The 13,713-nt window shown below is 37.1% G+C and overlaps 1 protein-coding gene across 1 annotated transcript in view; it reads left to right on the top strand.

Moving 5' to 3' along the window:
• The window catches only part of ARSB (arylsulfatase B), a gene marked incomplete at its 5' end in the record, with an annotated part of 62,751 nt that overhangs the window by 22,032 nt on the left and 27,006 nt on the right, over window positions 1-13,713 (top strand). Inside the window, one exon of the mRNA XM_084225317.1 lies at window positions 8,282-8,525. Coding sequence (XP_084081443.1) covers window positions 8,282-8,525 — 244 coding nt within the window. The remainder of the gene's footprint in view (window positions 1-8,281; window positions 8,526-13,713) is intronic.

The following is a 13,713-nucleotide window of genomic DNA, read 5'->3' on the forward strand; positions in this document are numbered from 1 at the left end:
GCTCCCCTAAGGTTATTGGTCTCCTTGTGGGCCAAGTGCACCTCAGTGCCTCTGCTTCATGTGTAGTCAGTGACCTCTTTTGTATATGGCTCTGATCAGCAATAAATGTGAAACTAGTTTTCCACCAGCTTCTGTCTTCACATTTGGGATAGCATCCTCTTCTCTTGCCTTACAACTTGCAGCCTAAAGTACAAATGTAGCAGGTCTGAGGTCAGATCTTTCCATACCTCTGAAGGTGTGGTTTTCACTAGTTGCTCCTTATAAAGAGTATCTGTAAGCACAGTAAAAGCATCCCTACTTTCTGCTTTTTTTTCTTCCAAAAGCTGCTATAAATATGCCTCCTAATTAGATCCATAATATTATTTTGATAATAGCACTAGGCTTGTTCTAAGAGAGTCATGCTGCTTCCAGAAGTAGAGGAAGAAACCCAAACGTATGCAGAATAAACCTTTGAATGCTTTTACTGAATAAAAACACCTAGGTGCTGCCAGCTGTTGGACAGTCTCTGTTCTTATAAAATACAATGTGTGAAATTCAGTGCTTCCCAGCATACTTTTGGTCATATGTCAGCCTTATCCTGTCTTCCTCTTTTTATTGTCTGTTTACCATATGGACATATCTCTTCTGTTTGGTAGGGAGGGATGGGGGATGTACTTGGAAGCTGAACATCCTTCTGAGTTACAACAGTTATTTATTTTTAAATGCAATGAGGGAGCATATAGGAGAGATTCTTTTCCATTTAGCAAAGAGAAACTACATTAGTTTCGCTGTTATCTTCACAAAACCTTTAATATATTAATCAGAAGCAAGAAACTGGAATGGGAGTCATTATTGACCATGTTTCCCCTTCAAACTTTTAATGTACATATTTTATGTTAAGTTACATATAGTTTGATGGCTTTAGGATGGTAGGAGCCTTTAGTTTCAGGAGTAGCAGAAGCTTAAAAAGTTTTTTCTCCTAATTTTGGAGATACTTTAATTTGATAACATGTTGAAGTACCCTGAATTATAAAAGAAATTGAAGTTGTTTTTTTCTTCTGGTCTGAACTCACTTCAGAAATATTGTGTGGCTTTAGACAAGGCTTTCAAACAGAGCTTGGCACAGTTTGCATATCAGACAGATGTGTGCTAGATCAGCTTACTGCAGGGGCCCTTGAGGAGAAATCAAAGAGCATGGGAGTTCTATTGCAGCTTTAGAGAAATGAATCAGTTAAAAAAAAGGCTAGGAGCTAAAGTACAGGTGGAAAACAGAAAAAAAAGCTGGGGCATGCCAATATTGGATTTGAGAAGTACTGTAGGTACATAAGGATTATTTGGCAAGTGTTTTGTAATTGTTTTTAAATGGGTTTTCACCTGGGTGTTGGTAGCCACGAACCAGAGATGTTATACTAGACCTTTAAAGATTCTAATGGTTGGTTAAAGTTATCATGAGTACATGATAAACAAATACGGAATTGATTCACAATACCTAATTGTGTTTATGTAATCCTAGATATTTAAAGTTTTTTCTTTCATTGCCTTTGCAGATTTATTATTTAAAATTATTTATTTGGGCAGTGTTCTGAGTAGGATAGTAAAGTCTTTTTACAGTAAAAGATTTTCTTGGCATATAGCACTTCATTGCACCTGATTTCTCTCACCTTTTTTTTTATTGATTCCTAATCAGTCAAATACTAAATGTTGATCGGTTATTTCTTGTTCAGTGGGTATAGGAGTTATATACATACAGATGTATTAAAGTTTCAGATAGCTATTTTAAAAAATGAATATAAGTATCCAAGAAGTATTTAAATTTGCAAACCTCAGTAACATAAAACATTTAACATATTTAATTTTGTTTGTGTCTGTGTGATATCGAGCACTTTTGGTCTTCTGTAACTTACTGCTAGAATTTATTTATGCAGAATTTGTTGTGCAGTGAGGTATACAGAGAAAAACAGTTTGGAAATACTTGTCATATTGGATTGTGCTGGAAGAGAACTTTTTTCCTTAAGATTGTTATTCTTCTGGTAGGAATTAAATAATTACTATTGTATTTTCTAAAATTATTGTCATAAAGATTTTCCGTATTACTCCTTCTTACTCCTTCTTTTCCTTATTACTCCTACAAATGCCAAAAAATGTTGTCAAACTTACCTTGAGAATTAAGATTACTTGGACATATACTTAAAATTACAGTTCTGATACTGTAATTACACTTGTATAACATGTATCACAAACTTAAACACACTTATATCATCTCAGCAGAATGGAAGGGGCAGAATAAGTTGAAGGCAGTTTATGTAAATTATGAGTGTGTTTGTGAAGTATTCCTACTGTCTGACTCAAGTAGTCAGCAAGAGTGATTTTTTTTTTCCTTTGTAAGGGGACTTATAGGTAGCTCTTTATTATTTGAACTAAGAAAATGCAAACTGAAGAGAAGTGCTGGAGTGAAAACTGCTTAATAACAGCACCAAATACAGTCCTGGAGGAATTCCAGGAAACCCTCTCGGAAGAGCTTGTCTAGAACAATTTGCCAGGCATATCAGCGGGACTGTGGGGTGTAGCTCAGTTGTGGTTGAAAGAAGAATGCAGCAACTTGAGTGGTCACAAGGGAGACAAAAAACATATGCTCTGTTAGGAAGAAAAATAAAATTCGCTTTTCTGTAGCGTAATTGAAACAAGGCCTGGTCTGTTTGAACAAAATAGGTAGCTGTGCAAGATGACACGCTGTTTCTTTTGGGGAAAAAAAGGGCAAAAATTTTAATGTACTATTTTTCACTTTTAATCTGCACGCTTAAGCCCTATCTAAGACTTGACAAAAAACCAGCAAGGAATATCTCTACATGAAGACTAATTTCTGGCCTATTTGCAGAGAAAATAGTACCTCTATTCTAAGCCATTAATGTGAGGCAGGAGTGTGATCAAAAGCTGCTGAGGTAGCATGTGCAGGCAGTAGAAGTTGCAGGAGGAAGTCACTTGGTCCCCATGTCCACATGGTGGAGAAGGCAGGGTGTTGCCTGTATGTAGGTGGTATGTATGTACATACACCTGTATGTAGGTGGTCTTTGGAAACTCTTTTTTGCCCACTATCCAAAAAATAAAACATAAAGGTCTCTTTATAGCTTTTTAAAATAAGTTTTTCATTCCACTGCATAGACAAGAATGGATTTTTTTTTTTTATGTGAACAACCTGGGGAGATTAAGCTTACTTTATTAGAGAGCTGGCCTTACACAGTGTTGCAGTACTTGTTTCCATTTAGTTTCTTTTCCTAAAAATAACATTTAAGCCCATTGATGAGTCTAAACTGAATTTCTCAGAGAAGCGATCTCTGGTGCTTAAACAAATCTATTAATGCTATTAATATGGCCCCTGAGTTCAGTAACTGCTCTTAATTTTTCTTGGCAATGAAAGCATGCAGGCAAGAGATGCTTATGATCCTGGTAAGGGCATTTGTCTGAGTTTGTTCTTAAACAAACCCTTTTACTCTTTTTTTTGCTTTCTACTGTCTAGGTAGGCACAAATCCCATATAAAGCTTCCCCCATAGTTGTGAGCATCTATTTCCAATGGTATCTTTAGAGTGCAAAGCAGACTGTTGCTTCAGTTCCAGGGTAATTTTGTAAGAAAGCAACTCTATCCAAAGACGCGAGTCCATGCTTTGTTAATTGTTGCTCTCAGAATTGATGTTTTTTATTGTCCATCCCTTCTCTAAAGAAATCTTAGTTATTAAACTGCTTGCTAGTTACACACATCCCACATCACTGTATATATACACTGCGCTAGTCAAAATGTTTGGCAGCTGGCAACTCTTCAGAGAAGTATTTGAGAGAAACAGAAGGGCCTCGCTGTATAGTTTTGTTTATTGATTCTCTTAAAAACTCCTGCAAAACATCTCTTACAGTTTAGAAATTACGGATTTAGCAAATTAAACTCTTTCTCATGTGTATGGCAATGAATATTAATTACAAAAGCAGATGTTTGTGAGAAGAATATTTGCCTCCATTTTTTAAGTTGTATTGTATATTTAAGACACACAAGCTTTACTTTGCATCTGCTTTTCTTATGTTGAAAGAATTTTATTAAGTGTATTTTTTAAAGTAACCCTTCTTTCTCTTTATTTTTGATAGGAGAACCACAGTAGTTTGAAAGGCAATCACCTGCATTTTAAGAATAGGTTATATTCTCTGTTTTTCTGTGTTGAAAATATGTCCTATTTTCACCTAATTTGTTCTGGGATTGGAGGTACTTTGTGATATATTTTTGTTGTTTTTACTTGTTCCATTGAAGCTGGTGTTGATTCAGCTTTGATGGAAACTACCTTTTAAAGTAGCCAGGATGCTTCCATTGCTCTCCTTTATTCTCTTGTTTTGTCATTTACCCAGCATATGTGTGCTATGCATTTTTTCATTGTTGGTAGTGTTGCCTGCTAAAAATTCTGTTTCAGCCCATTTTTGTATTAGTGAGACTGGCTTTTCCCCATATTCTCATTTGTTGCCACAAATTTCAACTTGTAGAAGAAAATTCAGTGAGAATGGAAATAAAGCATCTAGGTACCCCCCTCATTAAAATAATACATGAGTGATTAATGTTGGGAGAGACAATGGTAGCTGAACATCTCTCAAAGCAAGCCAAGCAAGGAATAAAGCTCTTTAAAAATGTGTGATTTTTCTGTTAAAGAAAGAAAACAAAGCTGCATAAATTGGCTAGATAATACTTATGCCAAGTGGCCTAAATTCTAGATACAGCCTTATTCGCTCCTCTTTCATCCTTTCTTCAGGGACAAGAGCTGGTTAGTTTGATTTTTTTAGTTCCCCTAGTGTGTTGTGGGTACTGCTGTAGTCTAAATTATGTAGATGTAATTGCCAAAATTATTCTTACAGATAAGAAACATACACTCACTACCTTTTCCACACTATTTCAGAATTTTTAATGAAAACCATATTTGATGTTTGTCTCCAGCAAATAAATAATGAAATATCATGCCCAGGGGAGGCTTGTGTTTTCAGCTGAAGTAGCAAGGCTAAAACTTTAATTCGGAGCAATCTTATAAATTTGGTCCACAAGGTGTAGGTAGCTTGATTCCAAAAACTCTGCTCTGGAGACTGTCTTCTGATAGGATAAGTCCTGGAGAGAAAAAGTTACAAAAGTGTGTGATAAATAGTTCAGAAAATATTGTTTTGAAATGGATTTAGAATTGGATATTGAAGCCAGTGTAGAACATGAAGGAGCAATGATTTCATTTGCTCACACCTAGGTGGATTTTAAGTGTGTGTTTAAAACTATTGTGAGTTTCCACTTAAGCATGGAATTAGTTCCATGTTTGAGATACTTGGGTAAAATAGCATAAAGAGTTAGTAAGTAATAACTTATTTGGGAGAAAATGAAAGTGACTATCCTTCCACAGATGAATCTGCCTAGCCAGGCACCCCCTCACTACGGCAATTCTTTTTGGCACATGTCTAGGAAACTTTAGTGAAAACTTGCAAATCTTCAGCATTTGTGGCTGAAGAAACTCCTGCGACTGAGGTGATGTGTTTTCATATAGGAACTATATACTTTTTTCGACTGTAACTTCTTCACTGGATTTCTGAACCCTTGCAAGCTTTTAGCATCAATATATACATCCACAGCACACACACACACAGCTGGTGCCCATCTTGTCTCTTGCTGTCCAGACGTACTCCTGGAGGTCAAACCAGGACCAGAACAGCACTTACAGTCCTGAGTGGACTTTGTGTCAGGTCTGTACTCCATGCAATCAGTGGCTTCTTGTTTATTCCCTCTCCCTGTATTATTTAGTAGTTAGCTTAATATTTTATTAATGCAGGTCCCATCAGGGTCTTTCATTGTTATGTAACCAACTCCTCTTTAACAAATTGTAGGTATTTGAAGCCCTCGATAACATTTCAGACTGTGTGAAAGGTGTTGCTTACATGCAAGCTGCTAGTGACACATCATTTGCATTCTGCCTACCTAGAAAGAAAACAGACCTTAATAGTCAAAACAGAAACCATCCTTTTCCCTCCTTCAACACTTTCTTGATAACTCAGTCAAGAAATTACGCAGGAAGGAGCACTTGAACATAGGTTCCCAAGGAAGGAAAAAGTAATGTTTTAGCAAAGTGAGATTGAGCAGTCAGTTGAGGGGGATGAGCCTTGTTTCATATGTTCATTGTTTTTTAATTTGCATATCAGATCAACTATCAAAACACAAATTTTCTCCCTTTTCTTTTAAGCTTGATATACTATTAATAAAAGACACAAGTTTTTTCAGGATGTATGTTAGATAGACTGCTTTTATCAGGGAAGTTAATCAGTGGAGAAACTGGCAGAATGTGAATGTTTTTACAGAAAACAAGGAAAAAGAAAGTAACGTAAAGATTTGACTGTAACCTGAGAAGTGCAAACTTCTTTCTCACTATTCTTCAGAAATGCCACCTACTTCTGTAATTTCCTTGCTACTTTGTTGCTGATAATCAGAAATTAGAAAAACCCTCCTGTACTGCTATTGAACAGACACAGACAGTGAGCAGTCTGTAATACAAAGGAGGTATGTGAAATATTTAAGTTCTGATTCCTCTGTATGTCCAAACTGTGCTCAGATACAGTGCGGATAAGATGCCTTTTATTCCAAGGCCACTAAAGGTTAAAAGCTACTGAAAACTCTGTCCCATGAGTATCTCTGACAGGAATTCCTGTTTACATTATGAGAAGAAGGAATTGTTGAAACTGATTGTCGTGGTTTGACATAGGTTTTTTTGTCATTTTTGTTGTAACCAGCAACTGCTTTAAGTTCTCAGATCTCAGAGCTCAACATTGTTGTGTAAGGAATAGTGGTAGCAGTCTTCATTAATTTCTTTTAAATCCAAAATGCAGGAACATGGATGCCCAACTGGAAGCTAGTTGGGTCACAGGACATTTAACTCTTTTCAAATAATTTTTTTTTTTGCCAAGTGCTTCATTTAGCTTAGGCTTCTGCTTTTCAAAGTTTTCACGGATATCCGTGGTTTATTCCTTTGTAGAACAAAAGTGCAGTAGAAAGATGTGGGGATTTACATTGATCCCAAATTAAAAACAGAATCACGGAATAAGCTGAGTTTAAAGGGACCATTCAGTCCGACTCCTGGCCCTGCACAGGACCATCCCCCAGGATCACACCATGTGCCCAAGAGTATGTCCAAATGCTTCTTGAACTCTTGTCAACCAGAAAGATAATTTTATTCTAGTTACAGTGAAATTCTTCTGTAAGGGACTGGGAAACTTCTTGTTTCTTCCCTCAAATTCATGTTTTTTAATTAGAGAATACAATACAAACCTGTCAAATTGCACTGAATGTCAGTTCAGCAACTACTATTTGAAATAATTTTAACCTCATTAAAATAGAGGACAGGTATACTTAACAGAATTGCCAGCAATGACGCTTCTGGAAACATTACAGTAGGTTTAAACAAGAACAACTGTATAACAGTACTGAAGTAAATTCAAAGTATCATTCCTGTTAACTTCGAGGATCTGAGTTTTAACCTAAATGTGGAAGCTTGGTCAGAGAGAGTTAACAGCACACCATGAGCCATCTCTAATTTGCAAAGATTTTTCTGTAGTTGTGGTGATTCAGCTTATTCTCTAACCATCTTATATGTTATTCTCACCAAACAATAAATTCAATTTCTGAATCGCTTCAGTTATGTTGGTTTAAATTCATTTTATTAGGGCTTTATCATTCTGCCTGAGGAGAAGGAAATCCTGTTTTGTCTAACCTTATGTGTGGCTGCCTAAAAATGTGGAAAAAACCCTGTTTTTAAACTAGGTGTGCGACTGTTGTCCTGAATCTGGAATAACAGGTTTCCATTTTAAGCATATTATACTTCTTCCATTTTAAGCATATTATACTGAGTGCTAATGATGGCATTGATAGCAACTCTTCTTGTGGTCTTTAAATTAGTTGAAACTAAATTTTTGGAGTCTTTTGTTCTGAAAGCTTTGGATACCTAATGGTGTTTTGAGTCATGGTAAGAAGTCATTCTTAGCACAGTCTTTCTAAGTTACTGTCTTCTAGTCTGGGATAATTTCTGCCCAGAGATAGCTTTTCATTGATGTAATTTGTAGGTAATAAAATGTAACATGTTTGCTGCTTGGCCCTGAATGTTTCACTTTATATGGACACCTAACAGCAGTATGCAAATACTCACATGACGCACCTGTACTGTGAAAATATTTTTTCAAATGGGTGAAAAGGTGGTGTAGTGAGGATTGTTCTGTTTCTTTCTTACCAAGAATTCTTTTTGTTTATTTGTTTTTCAGATAACGGTGGACAAACTTTAGCAGGGGGGAATAACTGGCCGCTGAGAGGGAGAAAATGGACCCTCTGGGAAGGAGGAGTGAGAGGTGTAGGCTTTGTTGCGAGTCCTTTGCTGAAACAAAAAGGTGTAGAAAGTCATGAGCTCATCCACATCTCTGACTGGCTGCCAACGCTGGTGCACCTTGCTGGAGGACGTACTAATGGCACTAAACCTTTGGATGGCTTTGATGTTTGGAGCACTATCAGGTAACTTTCATGTCAAATCACCAAATCATCATTCTGGTATGAGAAGAATTTAATCAGCCCAGGAAACAGAACTGGAATGGGGAGGGAAATGCTACCTGTTCCTGTCCTGTAAGAAAGGGAAGGTATAAATGCAGTCAGTTTTGCTGTCTTTGAGAGAATTATCCAGGTTGCTGATTAATTTTGGTTGCAGATGCAAAGCCTTCATACAACTTTAACTTGGTATTTTGAATATTTCAGTATGAACACAATAGCTCACAAGCATGGTGTACTTCTTCAAGAACATTCTGTGATATTGAAGTAGGTTAACTGATTTTGCACAGCATAGAGTACAAGTGAGTAAATTTTATAGACAAAACTCTGCTATCTACAGAGCTCAGTTAGGTGCCTCTGCAGTGTGCATCTGGAATTGGACATATGGGAAATCTGGCAGACATTAAACTCACTGAACATGGATCCAGCTTTGATGCTTTGTTAGCTCAGTGCAGGACTTGAGCTCAGTCAGGCTGGCTCACAGTGTAACCATTTGCACAGATCTGTGTCATGCTGTCCAGCCTTTGAGATCAAGTACAAAAGCACACCTGACCTGGTTCCTGAAGGTCATGATGTTGTGACTGATTCAAGCAAGCTAAAATACTCAACAGCACAGTGCAGACATGCTTAAATGACTGGAAAAAGAGGCAGCATAGCTCCAGCTGAGTTATTTCAATGTTCTTTTATTCCACTAAAAAGGATTACAAAGTCCTTAAAACCCAAGTTTCTGCAGAATTTGAAAGGTCTGTGACCAGCTTTCAGTTTTGCAAAAATTGTGTTGGTTTAAATTGCTTTGTTTCTTCGTTTTCTGTGCTGCATGTAATGTATTCATTGATAGGGCTAAATCCTGTTGTCTGTCTTCATAGAAGGTATATTTATTTTAGTAGGTCTTTGAATATAGTTTTAATTCACATAAGAATAATTTAGGATGGAAAGTTCAATACTGCTAAAGCAGAATAAAAGGACTAACAATTCCATTTCCTACATGCTATTCAGTTGGGCATTAGTGTTCTGTTTCTTTTGGTAGCCTTTGTTCTGCTTTTATAGCAGATAGGGTATACCATATTATGTATGTTATCACCTTTTGTTCCCTTCTTTTTTTGTGTGTCTTAGTATCCTAGACTGTGAATTGCAAGAGTTAAAAGCAATTCCTAAACAAGCATGAGCAAGAGTGCTGTCTGGGTTAGGGACTGAGATGAGAAATTGAGAGTAAGGGTAGGCAGGTTTGAACCCATGTACCCATCCATCGATCAATCTGTATGGAGTGAAAAATAAAAAGCAAAACCAAACCCAACCCCCTGCACCCCCTCAGAACTAAACCCTGTATCTTGAGTTCAGAGTTGGTTTGTCTATACCTGTAACGTTACCAGTTTGAAGCTGGTAATCTTGATTTCGTTCTTAGTGTTGCCTGTGTTTCTGAAGAGCTAAGGTTTTCTGCAGTAGCTGGAGTTTACAGGAAGCTCGTGGCCTTGTGCCCAGGTGTACTGGGTGGCTCTCTTCCAAGTGGAAGAAGACAACGATATGTATAATTGAGGCCAAGGATCATTAATTGCCAGGAAGGAATGGAGACTCCCATCCAGCCAGAAAAAGTAAAATGTTTTACTTGTCAGTGTTCCTGTGGGGAAATGCAGGATCAGCAAGTTCCAGGGTACACCTAAACCATAGACTTTTCTTCCAGCTACCATTAGAATTCCTGCTTACTTCAGGTTCAGTTTCAATCATGTATTTTTGCAATGGATTAATCTTCTCAGATCAGGTGAGTTCATCAGGAGAGTTGTTGGGAAGGGCAGGTACAACTGTTCCAGCACACTGCTGACATTTGCATTTCTCTCTCTGTAAATGGACTGAATGCAATCTTTACTGGCACTGCCAGGGAACAGGTGACTACCAGTGTTTTCAGGTATGTCAAAGAGAGGGCCTCTCTCTGGACAGGTAACAAGTCAGGTTTTCTAGCTGTTAGGCTATTCCTTGGTTGGCCTTGCAGCCAAAATGTCAAATTTCACATGATTTTCCCATGTAATCAGGATAAATGAGTATGTTAAATTTCATGACCATAATTCAAAAGGTCACTTGAATATTGGATAGCAAGCAATGAAGGCACAGTGCCCTTTTGGTGATGTCTGACGAAAAGTTCAAATATGTTGTTTTTCTGGGACCAAATGGCTCACAGTGAGTGAAATTATAACTTGCTAAGTATTGTAAATCAAAGGTGACTCCGACGAAGGGGAGAGAGAATGATGCATCTGACTCCATCATCAGAAGCTAATGAATTACTTTATTATACTGTACTATGTACCTGTCATCTAAACTGAATCTGCCCTGCACTCACTCCTGCTCACAACTGCACAGAGCTGCGCTCATCCCCGACTCTCTCGGGACTGTCCTGTGACAGTCCCACACACACACACCCATTGGCCCTGACAGGCCAAGGGAACAAAGCATCCTCACTGTGGGTAAACAGTCTCCATATTGCATTCTACTTCAGCACAACACAGGCACAGCAAGAGAAATAAGAAATAAGTGTTTTCCTTCTTCTCTGCTTGTCTCACAGCTTCTCGCTTTTCAGAGGGCATGTGAAGACCACAGCTAAGATTCTAACTCATTTGAAAAAGGAAAATTATTCACTGTGGTGCATCTATTTTTTTTTTTTCAGTTCAGTCTGATATGAATAAATGCATAAGCTTCTTGTGATTTTTTTGGGGGGAGGACACTTTAATCCTGAGCCTCCTGGTTCATATGTGGATAATCAAAAGAAAAGTTATCATAAATTTGGAACCTTGATTTAGATATTCAAAAGAATAATGGGATGGTGCAAGTATTTTCAGAAGTCAAAAAATATTTAATCTATTTCACTGGTATCTGTCTATTAATGATCAGTATTTAAAAAATGGGTTCTTAATATGATGTTCATGTAATTCTAAAATATAATAATATAATGCAATAATTTGTAACAAATCTTACAGTACTAAAAATAGCTGTATAAATGTAATAGTCTATAGAAATATTAATTCAATACACAGAAATTCAACATAAATTTTTAAAAGCTGAGTATAAATGCTGAAATTCTAGGCCAAGATGAACTTTCTGTCATGACTTTAAATGACTGGTAGTCCAAATTAGGAATCACACTATCATGACACGAATTAGTGTTAAGTACTTGTAGGGCAAAGAAGTGCCGAGAGTCACATGAGAGCCAAGTGTTCCTTTTATACCTTGTCTGCTTAATACTGGCCTGAAGAACCAGAAGACCAATAACAGTTGGGAGGAAATAGCAGGAAAAGATGATGTTCAGGAGCACACCTCTTGTAGACAAAAATACCTTCTTTTGCATTCTTTTTGGTTACCTTTGGTTACCTTTTGGTTACCTTTCTGGCCTTCAGTGCATGAAACTGAGGAAGTATAGTGTTTGCATTCCCACTGTTTGAACTCTTAGGTAAAACTTTGCATGGCATATAAAAGCTCTTTGACAGGGATTTTAACTCAAAGGCTTGTCTTCTCTTTCCAAATCCATCTGCTGACCCTTTATTGTTTCAGCACTATATCAATGAAAGACTTAATAAAAGAGGAATGTGATTTTATTTGAAATAGAAACCGAAACAGAGCAGGTTTTGCTCACACTCTCACAGCCAGACAGTCTTACTCACCAAGAGGTGTGTGTGTCTAGGAAGTCTGCCCAGGCAGACACAGGGGCAGAGGATTTCAAGCCACCCACCTGGCATCCCCACACCATGATGTTTGTGAACACACGGGCCCAGCATCTGTTGCTGTGGTGCAAAGATCCAGAGATGCTGGGTGTGAAGTCCTTCAAGATTCTTCTGTGCTCTTTGTAGGTTGGTAACTGTGCATAAGTTCTAGTTATGCCTGTTTGTGTCTTTTGATGCTGCATCTGTGTCCTGCACTACCTCTGTGAGTCCCTCAGTGCCATCACTGCTTTGCTTCCAGATGTCCCTGTCCAGTGGAACTGGTCTTGATGTGCTGGGGCCGTGCTGACATGCTAGTCTGGCTTGTCATTAACATGGGTCATTACAAGAGCCCTTCCCCTGCTCTTGTGTTCATCATGTCTCTACATGCAGATTTTACCACTCTTTGTCCATCCATACCTATCTTGGACTATTTTTCTCTGCAAAATTTTGTTGCAGCATGCAATTAAACCAGTTCTATATAATTTTTATTTTTCTCCAAGTACCTTTGAAATTAAATGTAACTTCCACTTTGATGTCTTTCACTTCTTTTTGCAAGTGACTTAGCATGGTATCATTGTGTCAACCCATTTTTAGATAGCTATCAGATCTTTCCAGTCTCAGGTATCAACATTTTATAAAGGTTTATAAATAAATAATAGATCATAGTATATTTCCCTTTTCTCTTGCCTTAGATTATCATGGGTAAGGCTGCAATATAGGTCTAAAACCATGTACGTATTACAAATCATTTCTGAAAATACAGTGATAATATTGCTGATAGATTTTACAAAAATAGCAGTTGAGATAGCAAGAACAATACTAAAATGCAACCAGTCAAGGAGTCTAAATCGTACTGTAGATTTCCAAGCAAGTATCACAAAAGGCAGTTGTGTTTTTAAGAAACATTTGTTCTCCAGATGCTTACTACTCTATTGAAATAAAGACACTTGGCAAAGTAGTTTTTCTTTGGTTGATACATTTTTTTCATACATCTTGATTTTCAGCACTGAATATCTATTGTGTCCATGCTCAGAGAAAGTATTTTATTTTGCATTAACAGAAAAATGGAATTGTAGACCACATGAAGCAGTATGATAGGCACTGAGAGGTTCAGGATAAAATACAGTACGAGTAACTATTATTTTGTCAAAGCTTATTATTAAGCAGAGAGTTTAAAGTCTTGCTTATATTTTATAGGGCAAGTTTCATTTTTATGCTTTTATAATGTTGAAATATCGTAACTGATTGGGTGGAATAAATGAAGTAAGATCAGCTTGACTTCTTCTGTACTGAATGGGTACATTTATTTTAGAAATCAAGAACCTGTTTAAAAAAAAAATAATTGTTGTGATATAAATTAATGCAGAAGAAAGAGCAGTGTGAAGCTGAGGGTATGTTTATTTCCCACAGATCTGAAATATAATCATTTTAGGAAAACATTAGAAATAAGACCCAGAGAAATATGACAACATTAT

The sequence above is a fragment of the Fringilla coelebs genome, assembly GCF_963513975.1.
Source record: "Fringilla coelebs genome assembly, chromosome: Z".
Classification (NCBI taxonomy): Eukaryota; Metazoa; Chordata; class Aves; order Passeriformes; family Fringillidae; genus Fringilla; species Fringilla coelebs.